General features: G+C 29.5%; 9 protein-coding genes across 14 annotated transcripts; 5 read left to right on the top strand and 4 right to left on the bottom strand.

Annotated features, from left to right (window-relative positions):
* Positions 1-1,245: 1,245 nt before the first annotated feature.
* Positions 1,246-8,229, bottom strand: Thor (eukaryotic translation initiation factor 4E binding protein thor). The gene is made up of 2 exons (XM_076419802.1): positions 7,977-8,229; positions 1,246-1,700 (listed from the first exon to the last, which is right to left on the bottom strand). The coding sequence occupies exons 1-2, from the start codon at positions 8,116-8,118 to the stop codon at positions 1,465-1,467; spliced, it is 378 nt and encodes a 125-aa protein (XP_076275917.1). The 5' UTR covers positions 8,119-8,229; the 3' UTR covers positions 1,246-1,464.
* A 3,669-nt stretch (positions 8,230-11,898) lies between these two features.
* On the top strand, positions 11,899-12,869 carry Spf30 (Splicing factor 30). Its single transcript, XM_076419791.1, has one exon. The coding sequence runs from the start codon at positions 12,047-12,049 to the stop codon at positions 12,785-12,787; it is 741 nt and encodes a 246-aa protein (XP_076275906.1). The 5' UTR covers positions 11,899-12,046; the 3' UTR covers positions 12,788-12,869.
* A 50-nt stretch (positions 12,870-12,919) lies between these two features.
* LOC143206925 (NFU1 iron-sulfur cluster scaffold homolog, mitochondrial) lies at positions 12,920-14,238 on the top strand. The gene is made up of 4 exons (XM_076419790.1): positions 12,920-13,075; positions 13,128-13,498; positions 13,549-13,635; positions 13,868-14,238. Exons 1-4 carry the CDS (start codon positions 13,005-13,007, stop codon positions 14,101-14,103), a joined length of 765 nt encoding a protein of 254 aa, XP_076275905.1. The 5' UTR covers positions 12,920-13,004; the 3' UTR covers positions 14,104-14,238.
* LOC143206928 (ras-related protein Rab6) lies at positions 14,096-14,890 on the bottom strand. Its single transcript, XM_076419793.1, has 2 exons — positions 14,504-14,890; positions 14,096-14,452 (listed from the first exon to the last, which is right to left on the bottom strand). Exons 1-2 carry the CDS (start codon positions 14,888-14,890, stop codon positions 14,207-14,209), a joined length of 633 nt encoding a protein of 210 aa, XP_076275908.1. The 3' UTR covers positions 14,096-14,206.
* Positions 14,888-15,457, top strand: Tfb5 (Transcription factor B5). The gene is made up of 2 exons (XM_076419805.1): positions 14,888-15,047; positions 15,223-15,457. Exons 1-2 carry the CDS (start codon positions 15,013-15,015, stop codon positions 15,407-15,409), a joined length of 222 nt encoding a protein of 73 aa, XP_076275920.1. The 5' UTR covers positions 14,888-15,012; the 3' UTR covers positions 15,410-15,457.
* LOC143206931 (zinc finger HIT domain-containing protein 1) lies at positions 15,223-16,219 on the top strand. Its single transcript, XM_076419797.1, has 2 exons — positions 15,223-15,712; positions 15,762-16,219. Exons 1-2 carry the CDS (start codon positions 15,478-15,480, stop codon positions 16,013-16,015), a joined length of 489 nt encoding a protein of 162 aa, XP_076275912.1. The 5' UTR covers positions 15,223-15,477; the 3' UTR covers positions 16,016-16,219.
* On the bottom strand, positions 15,709-18,223 carry LOC143206918 (deoxynucleoside kinase). 5 transcript variants are annotated; one of them, XM_076419784.1, is made up of 8 exons: positions 18,084-18,223; positions 17,542-17,820; positions 17,316-17,485; positions 17,127-17,263; positions 16,941-17,079; positions 16,775-16,866; positions 16,193-16,286; positions 15,709-16,129 (listed from the first exon to the last, which is right to left on the bottom strand). In XM_076419784.1, exons 2-7 carry the CDS (start codon positions 17,770-17,772, stop codon positions 16,213-16,215), a joined length of 843 nt encoding a protein of 280 aa, XP_076275899.1. In that variant the 5' UTR covers positions 17,773-17,820; positions 18,084-18,223; the 3' UTR covers positions 15,709-16,129; positions 16,193-16,212. The 5 variants fall into 5 exon arrangements, with proteins under 5 accessions (XP_076275899.1, XP_076275897.1, XP_076275898.1 ...); XM_076419782.1 differs by having other exon boundaries at positions 15,709-16,286; XM_076419783.1 differs by lacking the exon at positions 18,084-18,223 and adding an exon at positions 17,983-18,055 and having other exon boundaries at positions 15,709-16,286.
* LOC143206909 (platelet-activating factor acetylhydrolase) lies at positions 17,956-20,448 on the top strand. The gene is made up of 7 exons (XM_076419767.1): positions 17,956-18,095; positions 18,278-18,381; positions 18,780-18,888; positions 18,942-19,107; positions 19,157-19,516; positions 19,787-19,963; positions 20,025-20,448. Exons 1-7 carry the CDS (start codon positions 18,050-18,052, stop codon positions 20,251-20,253), a joined length of 1,191 nt encoding a protein of 396 aa, XP_076275882.1. The 5' UTR covers positions 17,956-18,049; the 3' UTR covers positions 20,254-20,448.
* Positions 20,434-21,890, bottom strand: LOC143206920 (enoyl-CoA hydratase, mitochondrial). 2 transcript variants are annotated; one of them, XM_076419786.1, is made up of 4 exons: positions 21,618-21,890; positions 21,071-21,393; positions 20,814-20,982; positions 20,434-20,758 (listed from the first exon to the last, which is right to left on the bottom strand). In XM_076419786.1, the coding sequence occupies exons 1-4, from the start codon at positions 21,724-21,726 to the stop codon at positions 20,469-20,471; spliced, it is 891 nt and encodes a 296-aa protein (XP_076275901.1). In that variant the 5' UTR covers positions 21,727-21,890; the 3' UTR covers positions 20,434-20,468. The 2 variants fall into 2 exon arrangements, with proteins under 2 accessions (XP_076275901.1, XP_076275900.1); XM_076419785.1 differs by having other exon boundaries at positions 21,071-21,405; positions 21,618-21,834.
* Between the last annotated feature and the right edge of the window lie 88 nt (positions 21,891-21,978).

Raw genomic sequence — 21,978 nt, 5'->3', positions numbered from 1 at the left:
ACTCTGTTTTTAAAGTATGAAACATCAAGTGTAATTAATCGAAAATAATAATAAAAATTCATTCATACCGAGAATTTGTTTTATTAATTACGGATTATTAGGTCTTTTATTTATCGACTGAGGCAGTACGAGGTCTGCCGGGTCAGCTAATAATATATATTTTTAGGCTAATATTTCACTATTTTTATTTTTTATTAAAAATATCGATATATTTTTTTGTAAAATATCTATATTTTTTTGGTCCAATATATCGATATTTTTTTTTTAAATATCGAAAACGATATATCGAAATTTTTTTAAATATCGAAATATCGATATATTTTTCGGTGGCCAACACCCCTAAAATCAGAACCAAAAAAAAAGAATCAGAATTGACTAAAGAATTTGCAACAGAATTCGAATTTGAAATAGTTACAGAACCAAAACCAGAAATAATAAAAGAAGTACACAATTAGTAAAAAAGAATGAATTAAGACACAGTCAAGAGAGTCAAGATTTAATCAGAATTAAGAAGAAAGAAAAGGTATCAAGAATATCAGAATTTATGTCGTGTGTATTATCGGTTGGGTCCGATGACGGAATCAGTATTATTCAAAACCAGACAGACGATTTAGTAACTCATTTTCATCCGGTTCATAATTTTTTCACCATTACGTATCGATTTAACATTTTTAAATGTATATATTTTTATATTATTCATTTAAATAAGCAAACTCGTCTTTGTGCATTAATTTACGCAAAGAAGAGGGAAAATAAATTGTATTTAATTTGCTACATTGTTTTCTCTTCTTAACAACTCAACAATATCAATCAAAGTACTATTGTATAATGACTGCTCGAAAGTTTAACTAACATATCAAACGCATTTGTTTCAGAACTTTTTTTTGAAGATGATTGACGTTATATTTCAATTTTTATTAAATTAGTTTAGTTAAAATTTAGTCTACTTTGTAACTGCTATACATTCCTCATTTTTTAATTTTTTATTTCGTTTAAATCTTTTTAAAATAGCAACAAATATCTGACGAAAAAAATGAATGCTAAATATGTTATTCGTTTTTGTTAATGTACTTGAAAAACACTTAATATTTGAACCTCTAGACAAGATTAAGAGCTTCTTCTTGAGATTCGAGCTTTTTGAATTGTTCCACACATTGAGCATCCTACATAATGCTAATTTTTAGTGATCGATGTATGTACGAAATAGAGATACAAAATTTTTGTTTAACTGACCAAAAAAAACAGTTGTAAATAATATTGTATATATTTAGAGAAACGTTATGAAAATATTATTTATCAATATTATTGTGCTTACAAAGCAAAAATAAACACGTTTATTTACAATTTAATTTAAATTGTAACTATTAAAATTCAGATACAGGTCCTTGGAAGAACTGTTGAACATTCAACTTATACAAAAAGGAAAGATATTAATAACAAAACATGCCATATTCACAGTCACGTTTATAAATCAATTTGGAATTGTTCGTCTTCAGTATTGTTCCTTGAATTATAGCTGTCGTTCCTACTTCTGGGTGGAATTTTGTTCCTTTTTGGAAGTTGGTTGTTGTGAACTTTCTTCGGAGGGCTTCCTGCTCCCCTCTGGAGAACTTCCGGTATTTCACATCGCGGTGGAGTGTTTGATATCGGAGAATTTCGGAGGTTAAGCAGAAAGTTTCTTTCATAGACAATTTTAGTTCCTGAAAATAAAATAATGACAAGCATTTAGTATTGCCAATATTAAAACAAAAATTTGTATCTTTTAGAAATCAACATCCTTGTTATATTATTTACCTAATAGATGTTTACATGTATTTTAATAATGTTTCGCCGATATTTATTAAGAAAAATTGATACTAAAATTAGCCAAGGTTAGCCAAAATATATTTCATCATTATTTGTTCAACTAACGTTTGGTTTTGGTTCGCTTATAACTGTCTCAGTAGCCCATTTTTTTTCACATTTCAGTCAATTTATTTGGTAGCCATTTTCCCCGTTTTGGATTTTAACTAGCGTTGGTAACTTTTGACTGAAATAGACTATCGACTGTTTAGTAATTGATTACTTTTACTATCGACTGTTTCAGTCGCTATTTTTGGTTCGACTGATTTTACTACTTTTTACTAGTGACTGTTTCAGTCGCTATTTTCGGTCCGACTGGTTTTATTATTATTTACTAACAACTGTTCCAGTCATATACTTTTAGTTACTATTTTCTGTTCTACTAGTTTCACTTGACTGATTTTTAACATTTTCTAGTTCTGGTTGTCGTCCTAGCCGCGACCTTGACAAAAATCTGACGAATTTGGGCTTATATAGATTTATATGTAATATATAGTTTTATGATTTTGTTGGTAGTAATAACTATATATTGTGTATTATTATTAGCAACATTTTATAACGCTATTTTTCAAGATTGTTAATGTAATAGGATAAAAGGATTAAAATTGTGAGTAATAAATAGTAAAATACTTTTGACTGTTTTATGGCAATAATAAATAAGTAGTATTTTTTTGATTGATTTTTCGATCTAACTCTCTCGATTTTTGTTCAAGTCTTTTGATTGTCGAAACTTCTTTCCTAAAATCTTGAAAACAAAATTTAGATTCAAAAAGTTCCAGAAATTGAATAGGTTCGAAAAAATTTGAAGAAGTTTTTACAGTAGCAATTAAATTGCCGGCTTGGTGGCGCAGTGGTAAAGGCGACAGGACGGTCCTCCTACTGTTGCGGTAGCCGCGGGTTCGAATCCTGCTGGGATATGGTCGTAAATTGTAGTAGTCGTCGTAAGTAGATTGTAAAAAAATTTCTCGGCCTTATCTGCTGATCTGCTTCTTGTATTTTTTAATAGCCAAGAAAATAAATTGTTGAATATTCAAGTTTTCCTATCAGAGAATTTATTTATTAGAAAAATTTACTATAAATAATTAATCTTTATTTATATATAAAGTAGCAGTTAAATTTCGTAAAAAATATTAAGCGTAAAGGGGTGATGGACTTTATTCAATATTTATAGTAAATTTTTCTAATAAATAAATTCTCTGATAGGAAAACTCTTCTTTAATATTCAATAATTTATTTTCTTGGCTATTAAAAAATACAAGAAAATAATGATGGTCACCACACTTTTCAGATTTATTTTATCAGCAGGTAAGACAGATAAATCTTTTTTACAATCTACTTCTTATTATTTTATAACTTTTCAGTAGAATGATGCATTCAGCTAAACATTCTATGGTTTGAAAATATTTTGAAAGAGAATCCTATCTGCAATCTTCGATTTAAAGAATCAGTATTTGTTATTACAAATAATGCTGAGACGATAAAAGAAATTATCACAAAAGAGATATATTCCATTCTAACTTCAAAAATTACAAGTACTACAACTCGAAATTCAAGACAGAAATACTGACGAAGAGTGTATTTTACCTGAAGGATAAAAACTAGCTAGAATTAAAGAAATAATTACACCAGATGCTACAATTTATTAACCGGCCAAATTATTAACAATCGAAGAAATCTCATTGCAGGAGACTGAGTTCACTAAGAAATAAAGTATTTATTTTATTTAAAAAAGCTCTAGTAGTTATTGTGCGATTATTTTTAATTATGTTATGGATTAGTATTTTTCTATGATTAGGTATATGTTTAATATTTATTGTTATTATACATCTTTAGTTTTTAGATTTTTTAAAAGTTATTGTATTATCTATATTTATTATAGTATGTTATTTAAAGATAGCAGTTAATATACTAAAATACGATAAAACATCTGTGGGGTCATTATTCCATTCCTTTTTTCAGATTCAGAGAATATTTAAATATAAAACTAATTCGAATTCCTATAATAAAATTAGATTATTCATTGCATGTAAATAGTATTCAGTAATTATTTTTTTCCTTTTGTTTTTTAAAGTTAGTACGTGCCATTTCAAATGGACTTACCGCACGAGAAATTAACGGTCAAAAAAGTTAAACAAACATTAATGAGAGAAATTAATATTAAAAAAGCTTCTGGTTATGCCTTAATTACTGGTAAAACTTTAAAAGAAGTATCAGAAAAGGGTATGAAACTATTAACATTTATATTTAATGCTATGCTACGAATGAATTACTTCCCTAGCATCTGGAAGGTAGCCAAAATACTAATGATTCTTAAACCAGCAAAAATACCAGAAGATGTGACCTTCTATCGGTGTATAAGTTTATTACCCATATTCTCGAAAGATTTCGAGAAACTATACATCAAGAAGCTAAACTATATAATAGAAAAAATTATTCCAGAACATCAGTTTGGGTTTCGCAATAAGCATGGGACTATAGAACAAGTGCACAGACTTGCAAACAAAATAAACACTGACCTAAATGCCAAAAGATATTGTTCGGCTGATTTTCTAGATATATCTCAGGCTTTTGACAAAGTATGGCATACGGGCTTGCAGGTTAAACTAAAGAAACTTCTCCCTCATCCGGACTATCAGTTACTAAAATCGTATCTCACTGTTATTACATTTTATTGTAAATCAAGGCGATGAACATACCGAATTAAATCCTATATATTCAGGAGTTCCGCAAGGTAGTGTACTGGGTCCAGTACTGTATCTTCTGTATACGACCGATCTGCCCACTACAAAAATAACTACTGTGGCAACATACGCAGACGCCACAGCAATTTTGGCATCCCATGAAGATCCGGTCATCAATCAATAATCCTGCAAACCCACTTGGATCAAATACAATTATGGTTGAAGGCATAGCGCATTAAAGTCAATGAAACAAAATCCACTCATGTAACGTTTACCCTGCGTAGAAGAACATGTCCACCAGTGAATATCAATCACCGTCAACTTCCCCAAGCAGAGCAAGTTAAATATCTTGATATGCACTTAGATCGACGCCTAACCTGGAAGAAGCACATACTCTATAAATGAAAACAACTTCGACTGAAATTATATCAAATGTATTAGCCCATCGGGCGCAAATCCAAGTTATCATTAGATAACAAGGTATTGCTGTGTGAGTCTATACTCAAGCCTATTTGGTCATATGGAATCCAACTATGGGGTACCACTAGCAAATCTAATATATCCATCATTCAACGGTTCCAAAATAAAGTGTTGCGTGCCATTGTAGATGCTCCATATTATATTTGAAATAAAGTGATACAACGCGATATTCCTCTAGAACCTATAACGAGTGTAATTCAACGTGTTTGCGTAAAGTACTTCGAAAGAGTGCCAGTGCATCCCAATGTACTCGCTAATCAGCTAAATATGCGATGTGAAGTGCGTAGACTAAAACATTTAACACCACCTGATCTGATTACTGGACATATATAGACCTTAGAATAAGACTAATTAACTAAGATAATGTATTATACAGGGGTTCGCTTGATGAAGTGATTTTCTGCATGCCATGTAAATATAATATAGACATAAGAAATACTTATTGCCTATAGGGCAGATTGTGGAATCACAAAGTGTAAAAAAAAAGTTAGTTAAACAACAATTTTGTTTCAAAAACCGACAACTGGGATATGACGCATCACTATAAGTTTCTAAAAGTGTTTCATTGACTTGACCAACAAATTTATTTCAAAAGCTCAAACAAGAAAAGTAATGAATGTCGAAAATACAGTTTCGCCTGTATACACTAAATAGTACTAAATGAAAAACTATTATGTATGTAGTGAAATGGCAAAACCATCAGAATTAACAGTTAGGTTAAGTTGTTTAACAGTTGTTTACATTTATACTTCGGATTTTCACCAATAGATATCGCTGATTAAGACACAAGCAAGCACCTAATATAAAAATTCGTTCGAATTCGAATATAATAAAAACAAATATATTACAAATCCAAAACAGGCAAACTCAGTCGATTAAAGATACTAATTTTCGGATAATTAAATTGATTTTAAAATGATTTTAAAAATATCTATATTATATTTCTAGGTATAAAAATACATAATAACAAAAACATGAAACATTCGTTTTGGTGTACAAGTTTCAATTCTCTAATTCATAAACTATAAATAATTATTTATATAAAAAGAGGCGTATCAACAATATATACAAAAACCACTTAAGGTAATACAGTTGTTTACACGATTTGTAACTTATTACTACGTCTCAACAAATGGTTATTGGAATTTAAAAAAAGTAAACAAATAACAACGTATTATTGGCGACAAATAAAGATAATGGTTTCGCATTAAACTGTTTATGCCGTAACATTGGCTCGTTATCGAATTCAAGGAGTTTTTTAAGATTCATTGCCGACAAATGATAAGAACCAATTCTATTATTGAAATGTTATTTTTTGCGTTTCACAGGAAATTAATTTATGACAAATGACAAAAGTTAGAACAATAAAAAAATGGATATATATATATATATATATATATATATATATATATATATATATATATATATATATATATATATATATATAGTTTTAATATATTTTTAGGTTTCCTTTTTACTGGACTGGACCTACTGTTTAAGGTGGGCTCCGAACCACGGTCCTCGGCATTAAGCCTATCGACTGGCGAGTGACTAACTTAGAAATCATCCTAGAAAACATCCGATCTTATGATCATATTCAGTTATATTTATCATGGATTAACAATGTATTATGGTTTTCAATACTACTTTGTTATATTTTATATTATATTGTATTATATTTTATACTTTATTATATTATTTATTATACTTTGAATATAATTCACCTTATACGGCTATACAAATAGTTAAAAGTATATTTTTTAAAGAAATATACTTTTATCACAAACATATGCATTGTGTCCTCAAAATAAAGAGAATTTCTTTTATATGGAAAATATATTATAGAGGTGCCCCTCATATAATGCAATTGTGTTACAGATGATTACAGGTCGATGTATCGTATAGTAAAAATACCGACCTTTAAATATTATTTTTAGTGTGGTAAAAAGTCGTCCAGCAAGGAAACTAATTTTTTTTGTTAAATAACATTTTGATATACTGCGTGTTTAGTTCTGTGTTTCTACAGTTAAGTGACTGTTATAAATAGAACTGTGTTTGTGTTTGTACACTAAAATTCCATTTTCAGTTTTTAAACTGGGTCAAGTATTAAATTAGGTTTGCCGGATACCTCCTCGAAGACGGAAAATATTTTAATATGACTAGAACCGCATTAATAATTAGTAGACAAAAGCTAGACTGTTTGTAATCAATAATTCGCAATGCTGACTCAGATCTATTGTTATCATCAACTTCGAACATATTGTCAACAATCACATTAGTGTGATAAGATGCGTCAAAGCATATATATGGTTTAATTATCTATCATGCCCGTTCAAGGCCTTCTCGAATTTCATTAAAATTCACTCGTCTATTCCTATAGGAGAATTATAATTTTACGTCAATTTCGTCAATATCCCGTTGGCGTTGCTACTGCGCCAAGGCCAACTATTGGACAAAGTGCGAAAATACATTATCGAAATCTCGAATTAATTTCTAAATCTGCATTAAATCGAAGACATTAACAGTAATATTCATCTATAATATTAATTGTATGTAATTAATGTTAGCACTATTATGATCCGGTTTGATTATTTATAAAAACTGGCCAACGATGCTAATTGTAAACAATCACATAAGGCCTTAAATTCAGTTGCTCATTATTTTTATTATTCTGGTTCCTCAATCGATTTATGTGAAAAATAAACAAAGCATTGGTATTATAGGATCAGTTGGTATTGGAATTACATCTATTAGTATATTTCTCATAATATATACAAATTAATCTAAATGATTAACATAAAAAACAAAAAGATATAGATCCCATATTTGAATATAATGCACGTGGTATCAAAGAATTTTATTTCATATATAGATTTAGGTAGGAAAATATTTAAAAGTGTTAATCAAACTAAAAATATTATAAAAAATGTTTCTGTCTTGATATAGTCTGTCATTATATATTTTTGATCTTACCTCCAGGAGTGGTTGAATATAAAGTCCCACCTGGTGTTTGGGAATAGTAATTGGGTAATTCTGAAGCATCAGTCACTAAAACTTTTCGAATTGGTATAGCTTGGGGAGACGCTATTTGTCTTGCAATTGGTGATACTGACATTGTCACTGATTTTCTATTAGACAAGTGATTTAGTGATGATTTAACTGATATAAATATACTTATAGGGTAGCGTACCAACTCTATACTAAAACAATCTAGGAATAACACTGAAAATCCGCGGACGCCGCGTTTTTTATGTTCAGGAAATGCGCATAATTTTAATGCTATGTTGCCAGTTGTATGTTAAAATTAATATTTTTATTGGTATATTGTTTCATTACAGATTTGATACATTTACAAATTGATATACATATACTTGATAAAATTATATTTTATTATTCCAATCAATAAGAGTGAATATACTAATTAACTTTCATAAATAGTAATTAAGTGGTAACGTTTTCAATATTCAACTAGTAAACATAAACAGAATGTAGCATCATACAAAATAAATATTTTAATTGACTTCTAAATCATAACTAAAGAAATATTAATAAATTATATATTTCTCATATTAAAGAATAAACAAAATAAATATTTTTTAAGTGTCAAGGAAGGGCGACGTGTATCATGACCTAATAGTTTTAAACGTTTCTTCATTCAAAAGATAAGATAACCACTATATAGATTTGTTTAATGTTGTCATTCCAACAACAGTCCAACTAACTTTATCTAATGAACAGTGTGAGCGAAAATAATCAAAAACGAATAAATATACATGTCAATGATAGATTCGAAAGGGGTTATTTACCTAAAATAGTAAATTATAAAAGAGATTATTGAAATGTACAGGTAGTATGTTCATTTATATAAGTTTATATTTCATAAATATATATACATGCGTAAATATAAATCGGCCGGCCTGGCTTGTTCTCCATATTTTATGGGCTTCTTGCGGAATGGTCTCCAAATCAGTAGATATGAAGGCCAGGGGACCATGATTTAGAATTCAAGTTAAATAAATATGTCCGATTTAACTTTTTTCTAATCTCCTTTTAGAAACATATATAAAGTAGTGTATTCATAATTTCTTATGTAGCGAATACAGTGTTATTTATAGTATATTCACTTCGTCGTTTCGCGCCGGTAAATGTGTATATAGGTATGGAAAGGGACATATAAATGATCGTTGCTAGTTATTTTTACAAATATAAAGCAAAAGCTATTTGTAAATAACAAATATACAAATATTTTTAAAACTCCAACCAAATAATAATACTTCTACATTGTATTCTAGTTATTACATAAAGCATAAACCAGGGGTGTGCAACTGCAATGGTAAGTAGTGGGGCAAAGTTTCGCTTAGTCCAATCATTGGCGGCGCTGACAACGCGAATTTGATTGGTTAGTTTAAAATAGTTATGTAGAAACCTGTAAGGAAAATACTTTGCTTTGATTGGTCTGCCATTTCCCCTGATTACTTTATGACGTCACATTTATTGGCCAATAGTATTTAAATAAAAATCAAATTTAAATTTTAAAATTAATTTATTAAAATAAAATCCTATACAAATATACATAAGTGTAAATAATATAAATATATATAAACAAAAAGCAAAAAAAAACAATTATGAACTCTATTCTAGGCAATATTAAAATATCTATAATTCTTCTATAAGGCCTTCCCATATATGATGTTTAGTGCCATCAATTTTATGGGATCTATTAGAGTTCTAACTTATCTTGATATATTGAAGGTAAACTTTAAATCCTTTCCTGTTGATATTACATTAACTTCATTAAACCAAAAATACAATCAAACCTCAGAATAACTTAAAATTTTGTCTTGAAAATCATTATGAATTGGACAGTCGAAACACTAAAAATTTATGTGTTTTTTAAAAATATTTAGATTTTAGAGTATTTAATCTGTGGAACTACTTAATATAGAATATAGACAAATATTGCATGTTGTTTCTTTTTCAGAAATTTTGTTAAATAGCCTGAAATAAGACTAAAATACAATATTAGACTTTTGTTTTCCTCAGAACAAAATTCTCTGGAACTGAAAATATAGACTCAACTGGTCATTTAACAACCTCAAGTGGTACTAGATCTCCCGTTAAAAAAGAATATAAGTTATCTAACATGTTCATCTTCTTCACAATTTTCTCCGGGAGAATGATGTGAAAAAATTGAAATGGTGAGCCCTTTTAAAAATTTCTCGAACATACTAGGTGAAGGATGCTGTTTCTACCTCTATGACCTCTAATAGATCCAACAAAAATCTTTAAGCAATCTTGGTTAAGATTTGTTAAACAAATATAGTTATTTGTAAATTTAGACAAAATAGATTTCTTTAAGTTAATAAATCCCCTAAAAGTAGCAATTAAATTTTTAATTGATGGCACCATAACAAATATTTTCTTAACAAGGCAATCAAATTTAAATATATAATTCCTCTACTATAAAATGATTGAACACTGATTGTTCTAAAAAGTTAAAGTATTGCAAATATTTTAAGGATATTTTATAATTAAAAGTAGTATTTATTACTACTAATTATCCAGTTATATTAATTATTACCTTCTTGTAAGACTTCTTTATGTAGAGACATCAGACTGACAACGAACAAGTTGGTAGATTAATTGAATTTTATTACTACTAACATCTTCATAAGTTTTTGAATTTCTGTAAACAAACAATATATAAACAGACATGTAGTAGATAGATAATTTTATATGTACCTGATAAAACCAATGATGGATATGCATTTACCCAAATACCTGTTTGTGAAGGAAGGATAATTCTAAATTTTTCACTAATATGTCCATAACAAACACCATGACGTTGATATATTTGCATTGTGGTTTATCCAGGTAACTTACTACTATTTACTTGATCAACCCATTTTTGGAAAGGAGCAAGATCATTCTTTGGGAAACGATGTCTAATTTCCGTAGTAGAATTTTACCCCGGTACACTACATCTTTTACTACACTGACGTATTGTCATCAATTTTTATATTATTACCCCATAATAATTAATGTAAAACAGAAAATATACACAACGTAAAACGAAAATTTCGTGATCTAAACAAAAACCATAACCTACAAACAACAAACATAAAAATGGACGCCCATAGAAAATGCTGATTTCACACAATTTGATCGACCAATCACATTTCATGTTAGTGGCGGCACCTGGAATTTAAACTGCCAATCACAATTTGCGATCGCAGCGCTACAGTTGATTGAACTAAACAAAACATTTCCCCAAGGTCGCCTATACCGTGAAATTTCTATTTTTTCTATGGCATAAACTAATAGATAGATAATTCAATAGGAGTCTCTGGAGAAAATGTTTGTACATCCAATATGTGAATGGTGCTATGATCGGTATTCCGAAAATTTGATTTGTTAGCTTAAATATCTATCGTACGCGCACCATAAGTAGTTTTCTAGTATTTCTATATTTTTATTATAGACTCCTGTAAGGAAAATATCAATTTTGTCGGCCGCCGAGAAAAAATATTGATACATGGAAAAAATATATCGAAATGTTCTTTGCAACAATCGGTAAAAATATTGATATTTTACAAAGATATATCCATATTTATATATTGGCCCATAATATTTTTAATAAACATTTTAATATTTTCTAAATATTTTAAAAAGTACTGAACTTTTAACATCAAGTATCATTTTAAAGGTTGACTAAAAATAATTAAAACATAACTATTAAAACAAATTAAAAAAATAGTTTTCAAATTTTTAATCATGCTATTAATCAAATCTAATTATATTTAAGAAATACCTTTATTTTTTAATCTCAAAAAATAAATATCTCTCGGTATTCTGTGGTATCTATAATGTCAATCATAATGGCAGCCGAGCTGTCATTTTTATATTCAGTCATAAAAACAAGTGTGTTATTAAGAGGCAAAGAGGAGGAAAAGGTGTAAAATAACTAGAAAATATTTAATTGTAATTACTTGGGTGTAAATAACTTCACAGGTAACCTATTTATTTCAATAAAAGGTATAATAATGAGTGACGAATTGCAAAACTACCAGCTCCAGCTTCAACAAGTAGAAGCAGCTCTTTTATCTGATCCAAATAATGAAGAACTAAAGAAGCTGAAAGTTGACTTAGAGGAAGTAATTGAATTAACTTTAGATCTGAAAAATAAAGCTGAGGAGGCTGCTAATTTGCCAGAATATACAGAACCTGTTGCCATTGTTGAAGAGGAAGATGAAATAACAAGATCATTGTTAGCAGTCGAAGAATTTGTTGCTCAGAATAAAAATAAAAAAATATGGAGAGTTGGAGACGTCTGTATGGCAAAATGGAGTGAAGATGGACAATATTATGAAGCTAAAATTGATGTGATTAATCCAAATGGGCAAGTGAATGTGACATTTGAAACATATAAAAATCGTGGTGTTGCGGTACTTTCAGAACTAAGAGAATTTACTGGTCAAAAAAGGACATTAACAGAAGCTGAGAAATTTAAAAAAAGCAAGATTAACAAAGAGTACTTAAAAAAGAAAAAACTAAAAAAACAACAAAGGTTTAAAGAACTTGAAGAAGAACGGGAAGTCGAAAAGAAGAAATGGTTAGCTTTTGCTAATAAGGCTATCAAAACTAAAAAAAGTGGGTTAAAAACGAGAAGTATATTTGCATCTCCAGATACAGTTAATGGACGAGTCGGTATAGGCACTTGTGGAATTAGTGGAAAACCGATGACAGAATTTGCAACAGCAGAGAAGTGGAGGAAAGGAGTATAGCTTTGTCACTTTATATTTAATTTTAAAATAAAATATCTTTATAAGATGATATGTAATTATTGTATTAAAATTTAATTAGTTATTTATTTGTTTAATTTTTTAAGATTAATTCTCCCTTATATTTTTAATAACTTTTTCTAAAAAGAAGATGCAAGCTGGAACTAACCTTAAGCGTATGTATATCGGAGACTAACAAAGTGTAGACTTTTTTTCAAAAATGTTACGTGGATTCATAAGAATATCAAATAGTTGTGTTAAAAGCTCTGCCCCTAATAATGTTTTTCAAAGGTAAATTTTAATATTCGTTGGAATTATTTCATTCAATGTTTCCAAATTTCAGTTTACTAAAATTCAGTGATAATGAAAAACGCAAGGTGTTTACTAGTAAACAACTATACATGTTTATTCAAACTCAAGAAACTCCAAATCCAAATAGTCTTAAATTTATACCTGGCGTAAAGATACTTGATCCAGGACAAACAATTGATTTTCCAAAACCACAAGATGCTTATTGTTCCCCACTAGGAAAATTGTTATTCCGTATTGATGGAGTAAAGAGTGTGTTTCTGGGTCCAGATTTCATTACAATAACTAAATCTGAAGAGGATGTGGAATGGAAAATAATCAAACCTGAAATTTTTGCTACAATAATGGATTTTTTTGCCACTAATTTACCTGTGTTAAATGAAGCCAAACCAAATATGGACACCCGTTAGTAGATTATATATTTTTCTTATTTACCTTATTACTTGCTTTTATAGAAATTAATGATGATGACGATGAAACGGTACAAATGATTAAAGAATTGTTGGATACAAGAATAAGACCCACTGTGCAAGAGGATGGAGGTTGTTTTTTTTTTTTTAATAAGCATGAATAGAGGGTTGGCCATTTGACCAAAAAATCCATTCAACTTCCATTTTTTAAAGGATTTTAAACTAACAAATCTGTTAATATCAAATATAGTAATGTTATGGAAGTTGCAATAATCAACACAAAACAAAAAATGACAGATGACTCACCCTGTATATTTTACAAAATTGTATAGTAGGTTTTTAATAATATTAAATATAACTTTAGGTGATATAATATTTATGGGCTATGAAGATGGAATAGTGAAGTTAAAAATGCAAGGTTCATGCTCAAGCTGTCCTAGCTCAGTAGTTACTCTTAAAAATGGAGTACAAAATATGTTACAGTTTTATATCCCAGAAGTTGTAGCTGTGGAGCAAGTAACAGATAAGTGTGATGCTGTGAGTGAGCAGGTTTTTGATGAACTAGAAGAGAAGCTGAAAGAAAAAAATGAAAAAACATAAATAACTATATATATTGTAATTATAACTAATAACAAATTATTTGCAGAGTCATATTTGATGATCAATATATAGGTGATTCTAGTAACTTGTTAATGTAACTTATTTAACAAATACAATAGTTTTTCTCTGGTTTAATAGTTCCTTCTGAATTTTCTAAAGGTACCTCTTGTAATTTGTTCCCTGTTTTTAAATCTGGATCTATAACTGGTAAAGAGTCACCTATTCTAGCAAATAGTTGTTTGATATTATAACCGCACTTAGCGCTTGTTTCTATAAAAGGAATATTTAGCTTCTTTGCCAATTTTTGGCCTTCTTCTATGGTCACTTCTCTAAGACTCTCTAGATCAACCTGCAAAAATGGTTAATAATATAACGTTATATCAGTATTAACCGTCATTACCTTATTTCCTACTAAAATTATTAATACATTTGAACCACGTTCACTTTTTACATCGTCGATCCATTTTATAGTTTGTTCAAATGAAAGTGCGTTTGTAATATCATATACTATTATTGCAACTTGGGAATCTCGAATATACGATGGTATAAGAGACCTAAAACGTTCTTGGCCTGCGGTGTCCCATAGTTGTAAACGTACGACTTTATTTTGAAAATAGATAGTTTTTGACAAGAAATCTATACCTACAGTTGCCTGATAATTTGTATCAAAACTGTCGTACATAAAACGAGTTATCATTGAAGTTTTACCAACACTTTGCTCGCCCAAAAATACCAGTTTATATTTTTTTAATATCGGAGCTAGCTCCTTATTGCGTATGTTTATCATTTTTGACAAATGTGAATTTAAAATTACCGCTCTACTGTTAGCAAATATTCGAACGCAAAAGAAGATTTTAATAGGTTATCTTGGCTTTAAAAAAATGAAGTTAATTATTTTTACATATCAAGATGGTAAATGTTATGAAAGGAGTTTTAGTCAGATGGTAAGCATAATTTTCTTCTTGAAATCCTATATATTATCTCTCTATAGCTAAGATTATATATAAACATTGCACACTCCGAATCATCTAAACAAGTAGATATAAAAACAATGGTATAATTTTTGGCGTTTTATTAGTTTTTTCGATTGTCCTCTACTCATGCTTTGCCATTTTGTAGTGACCAGGCTATGAAACAATTTTTACTACATTTAGATGAAACAGTAAAACTTGGAAGGAAATTCATAATACAAGACCTAGACGAAAACCATTTATTTATTTCTGCTGATATTTTGGACACACTTCAAGCAAAAATTGATGATTTAATGGATCAAATTAGCTTTCCTCTGGCAGAAAAGGGAAATTAGTTATACAATTTTAGGTAAATCATAAGAAATCTATAGAATAAAGCAAAATTTCTTTTAAAAAACCAACAATGACCATATCAAAGGGTACCCTTCGTGGGTCCAATAGATTAAAAGAACATGATAAACGGCGTATTATTGATGAAAGCCAGAGGAAAAGAAGACAGAGGAAGGTTATGGAGATGCTTGAATCTGATAATTATCATGAAGATCCTCATGCAGATTTAGTTATGAGTAAAAAAGTACCAAAATTTGAAGACAATTTAGAACATAGAAGTAGTAGAGCTAAAAGAAAGGAAAGATCAGGTAATCAGGTTTTTATTTTGTTAAATATCTGCTTCATTACATTTTTTAGTTGATTATTATCAGTTTAAATATCGTAAGAATTTTCAACAATTAGTGGATGAAGATAGAACTGAATCAGAATTTAAAGGACGTCCATCTTATATGGATATACAGTGTGAGGAATCACAGTTACCTCCTAGACATTTTTGTGCAGTTTGTGGCTTTCTGGGACAATATAATTGTTTATCTTGTGGAACTAGGTATTGCAGTATTCACTGTATGGAGACACATATGGATACTAGATGCCTTAAATGGGCTGCATAAAAGTTATTCCACTGCTAATTTTTGCCTTTTAAACTGAGTTTAAATATATATTTTGTGTTAAAAAATTACTTTAATTATTCCAGTCATTAATAGGTTAAAATTCCACCTACAATACTTGTGAAATGATTTATTACAAAATTCATTGTGTATTAAAACAACAAGAATAATATGTGTTACCTAATATATGATTTGACTTGCTACAAATTTAGTGTTCTTTTAATTCTTTCCTTTTCCTCCTTAATTACAGGCTGTGTGCCCTTTCTCTCGTAACCTATAAATAAAATATACACGGAAGTTTTATATCATAGAGAACATTAAGAGCAGTGTTTACTTTTAAAGATTTTTAAATAAGTCACTACTATAAGTATACTCTTTGATTGTATTGAACAAGTACTTAACTTGAAATGTTACTATACAAACTTTAAGTACCTTTATAAAATTTCTCAAAAGCAAGAGATATATAGTTTAGTTAAACATGTGCAACCAACAATTACTGATAATCAATACAATAGTTAATAAATATTGAGAAGAAGCGCGCAAAATGTACTTTAAGCAATGTATTTAAAATACTAAAGCTGTTATAAGATAGACTAACAATATTCACGCCTCGAAGGTGTATAGAAAAATAGCCACTTTCTTTAACCATGGATAACTTAAAATCCTCCTATATACACATCAAATTTTCACTATGCCACATTACTTCAAAGTATCTTATACAATCAAGTGCCACACTTAATAAAGTGATGTAATAAAACAAACCTAATATTTTGTGTTCATTGACTTTGTATTGCTTCACAATATCATCTAAGGTCTGGTCAGCATCCAACACAAGGACAGGGATAGTATTAATCCTATTAAAAAAGTATTATACTATTTATTTTAGAGTTAAAAGCCAATAATGATGTTTTGCTAAAATATCTCTTACCTTTCATCATCAGTCATCAACCACTGTTCATGGCTTTCATGGAGTCCCTCTAGATATTCCAAGGATAATCCTAATTCCTCTGGCCTCCTTCTTGCCTTAACTCTTTCATAGACAACTTTTGGTGTACTTCTTAAGTAAACTAAAACTGTTTAATGTTTAATCTTCAAACTGAGAATATTTCCATACCTATCAAATCTAAACTAATATCAACATTTGCTTGTATCCACTTAAACCATTGATCTAAAACTGAATAATCAGCAGGGTGTAAATAACCATCACGACTGGCTTGTTCCATAAAACAGAATCGATTGTTCTGTATTGATCTTTAAAATAAATTTCTTAAATAATAGCAAATATGATTATCTAATAGACAACCTCTCAAACATTTGAACTCTAGTTGAGCTACTTTTTGGGGGTGTTGTTTGAACTTTTAGTCTTGTAAATTGAACATAACTTTGAAACACTTTGAGCCACTCATGTATGTCAGTATACATTAATTCCAGTAAGTTATGACCATCTACATTTCTCCACCATTCAAGAGGTTCCTACAAAGTAACACTTTATTGCAAAAATTATTGAAAGGAAAAATTAGAAACATTACTGCATAAGTTTCTAATCCATCCATTCCTTGAAAATACTTAATCAAAGTTGACTTTCCTGCCCCTATATTTCCCTCAATAGATACTCTAAAAGGCCTGTCAGTTGGGGTTTTAACATTAGTAAGCTCTTTCATTGGAGAAATTCCCACAAAGTTTGTTCTTTTACTAGGTGAAGCGTTTGGCGAAGCAGCCGTTCGTTTCATACCATTAGCCATTGTAATCACACCTTCCATTGTAACTCTTTTTAGAAAATGCTTTTTTATAATAATAAAAGACGTTTTCTGTAAATAAATTCCCATTATATTTAAGCATAAAAAATAACGGATATGAAAACAGCTGACGGTTATATATGAATAAAATTAAATCAAAATAAAATTTGTATGAATAATCAGAACCTTGACCCCGACCATCATTAACGTATATAAACTTTGTTAACAACTTACAACACATAACCTGTTTTCTCAGAAACTATTTTTGCTATTCAGTTATAAGTCCATTACCAAAAACAATATGGGCTGGTTTAGTGGTTTAACAAAACACCTACCTTTAGCTTCAGGTAACAAAATTTACTATATTAACAAGTATGTTGTAGATAAATTTGTAGAATGCCTTACTTCCTTAATAAAGGCGTTTTATAGTATGTTTTCCCGCGTTTTCTCACACAGTCCTTGAGTTGAATGTCATTAAATAATGTTTTAATGTGTATTATATGATTTTAAATAAATTTGACATTTTTAGGTCCCTATGTTCCAGGAATGGTTGATTTAATGTTAAATTATGGAAAAGAAAGTTCATTAGTACGACTTTATTATCCTTCGGAACAAAACCCAGAAGAAAGGGTAGTAAGTAAAATTAATTAGTAATTTTATGAGAATAAGTTGGTATATAATAAAATATAAAAAGTAATTATAAAGATATATTATAGAGAATTTCTGATTAGAATAATTACGTGTATATTGGGTTGCATGACTTGATTGCTTAATAAAAAGAGAGATTAAATTATTAATAATGGTTATTAAAGAAGGATTTTAAAGATAATTGTTATTTGATTTATTATCCAATGATTATTCACCTGTTTCTAAGCTTTTCTAGTTTGTAATACGTTGTTAATTAAAACTCCTTATTTATATACTTCGTTTATACTTCAATACATATACTATATATAAAAAAAGCACTATATACACCACGATACTACATATTATATATTTTAACTCCTATGTTGATTTTGTTTGTTTTATAGTCAAATAATAGATGGAAAACATGGATACCAGATGATAGTTACTTATATGGTATATCCAAGGTATTAATGTTGTACCCATTTGTACTGAGATGTGTATGTTGGTGGTCAGGTGACATTAAGTTATATTTAAAACGAATATTTTGTTAAACAAATTTATTTTAGAGCATATTGTCATACCAGCAGTATATGGCGCCAAAATAAAAATTAACAATAATAAATTAAAATGCATAGTTTTGTCTCATGGATTAGGAGGAAATAGATTTCTATACAGCAATATTTGTTGCGAATTAGCATCTAGAGGATTTTTGATTCTTGCTTTAGAGCATCGGTAATATATACATTATTAAAAATCAAAACTCTATATTTGTAATGTTTAGAGACAATTCAGCTTGTAATACCTTCTATTATGCTACACGATCAGACGCAGAAGTCGACTTGAGAACACACGTCGAATTCAAGCATGTAAAATTAGGTAGAGAACATCATAAAACTCGGAACGAGCAGGTCAAGATTCGGTACAGCGAGTGCGCTAAAGTATTAGACTTTTTAAAGCAACTCCATCAGGGTATAATACCACACAATGTTCTGGACGACACTCCCCTTCATAAAGATTTAGGGTATGACTTTGACCTTAAAGATTTAGGTGGAAATTTGGATATGAATAATTTATGTTTGATGGGTCATTCATTTGGAGCTGCTACTACTTTATATACTTTATCCAAAATAACAGAATTTAGGTATGCATTGTGTTATTAACTTTGTTTTATGTACACTATATTAATTATTATGTTAAACATATAAGGATTATTTATGGATATCCAGGTCCAATTTTTCAATAAAAATGGGTTAATGTAATTTTAAAATGCGATGGAGAACTGAATGAGGGAAGATGGATAAAAATAACTGATTGTATTTTTTTACATAAAGGGGAGGGGTAAAAAAATTGTCTTACATAATAAATGAACAACTCTTAAATATATTATAGTAAGCACCTTTAATTATTTTAGATTTGGTATTCTTTTGGACCCTTGGATGTTTCCTGTTAAAAGTGAGCATTTGGAGGAAAAAGTTCAACAGCCATTATTGTTTATAAATACGCAAACTTTCCACATTGCAGCGAATGTCGAAGCTATGTCGAAATTGCTACATGCTTCAGAAACAAGAAGAATTATGTACACAATAAAGTACTAAAATACCTTAATTTAATATGTTCTGTTATGTTAACTATTTTGGTGTGATTTACAGGCATACTACTCATGAAAGTCAAACTGATTCTGTACTTCTAATAGGATACTGGTTAAACTGGTTCATGAAGAAGTTAAATCCATTACAAGCACTTAAAATCAACAATGCATTGATACTCACTTACTTACATAAAGAGATTAGCTTTCCTGTCAATGTCGGTGACTGTGAAGCTTTATTACGAAAAGAAATGGGGAACTTTGAGGAAGGTTTAACAAAACCATGGGCATAATTGCATTTTTAATGTTTAAAATACTTTTCAATTGGTTCTGGGAACATGTAATGTTTATTTAATATTACATGCTATTGTATTAAATGAAACATTTATTTGAACTTTCCATGGTTATATATAATATTATATGATAAATTCTGGATTTATTGATATTATTTGAAATTGGTTAAGGAAAATAAATTATTTTTAGCTAAAGATTTATTTTTTGTGTATGATTATTCATTTGTAAAATTAGGTGGTCTTTTTTCAATAAAAGCAGTCATTCCCTCTAACCTGTCTTTGGTAGCAAACGTACCATGGAACATGCGTTTTTCAAAGTGGAGACCTTCAGCCAAAGTAGTCTCAAATGCTACATTTACTGATTCCTTGCACATTCTTGTTATAAGAGGTGAATTGCTTGCTATTTTCTCTCCAACTTTTACAACTTCATCCAGTAGTTTATCAACAGGGAATACTCTAGCTACTAGACCCATTTTCTCTGCTTCCTGAGCTGGTATTTGGCAACCTAAGACATTTTACAAATATATTTTGAATCAGTATATCCGTTAAAATGGTATTACCAGTAAGAGCTATTTCCATTGCTTTTGATTTTCCCACATAACGAGGTAGCCTCTGAGTACCACCAGCACCCGGAATAGTACCAATTAATATTTCTGGTTGTCCAAACTTTGCATTTTCACCAGCATAGATTATATCACACATCATAGCCAATTCACAGCCACCTCCTAGCTATAAATTTATAATAATTTACAATAAAAATATAGTATGAAATTATCATGATTTGTTTACATTTCAGAAAGAAATATTTAACACTTACAGCATATCCATTAACTGCTGCTAAAACAGGCTTAGCAGTTTTACTGACTCTGTTCCAGTGCTCCAGGAAACTGGTACGTATACAGTGAGAGTAAGTGTTGTTTTGCATTTCTTTAATATCAGCACCAGCAGCAAATGCTTTTTCACTACCCGTAATGACAATGGCACCAATATTACTGTCACTTTCAAAGCCATCCAGAGCTTTTGCGACTTCTAACATTAGTCCATTGCAAAGAGCATTTAGAGCTTTTGGACGATTTAAAGTTATAACACCTACATTATTCTTGCTGCCCACAGTACTAGTTTTGATAAATTCGAAGTTGTCTGAAACATATCCTGTCTAATAGAATTAACTGAATTTTACTCTTCTGCATACAACAATCAACGTTGATGTAAATAATAATATAAGAAATGCCAACGAGTAATTTTAAAATTACATAAATGAAATAGCCAATTTCTTGTCATGAGAGAACTGAATTGAACCAACATAAAACTATATTTTTATATTATTTCTAGACATACTAATATTGTTTAACAGGCTTACTTACCTCCCGCAGGAGATGAAAATAACCTCACATTGTGTGTTTTAAAGACATTATCGATAAAAGCTGCCGAAGTTTTACATCCTACCAATTTACTTATTGAACGAAACGACATTATAACTATTTTTTTACTGGCTGTAAACTAACACAGGCGAAGGACTAATGTCTCCTGAATAAGACCGAACGCCTATTTAAAATTCCTCAAAAATACCATTCAGTCCAAAGGTCTAATAATTATCATGATACAGTTGGCCTTGTTATTTTTGCTTTGTATTTATCTCTTTCTATGTGAGTTTGCATGAACCAATCCGCCTGCAGAATTTTGACGACATATAATTAATATATATATATATATAAGGTTGGTGGG

Source organism: Rhynchophorus ferrugineus, unplaced genomic scaffold, assembly GCF_030347505.1.
Source record: "Rhynchophorus ferrugineus isolate W39M unplaced genomic scaffold, kcgeb_rfMv2 rfM1, whole genome shotgun sequence".
Lineage (NCBI taxonomy): Eukaryota > Metazoa > Arthropoda > Insecta > Coleoptera > Curculionidae > Rhynchophorus > Rhynchophorus ferrugineus.
Note: the sequence above shows the minus strand (reverse complement) of the source record. Positions and strands in the feature narration are given on the sequence as shown.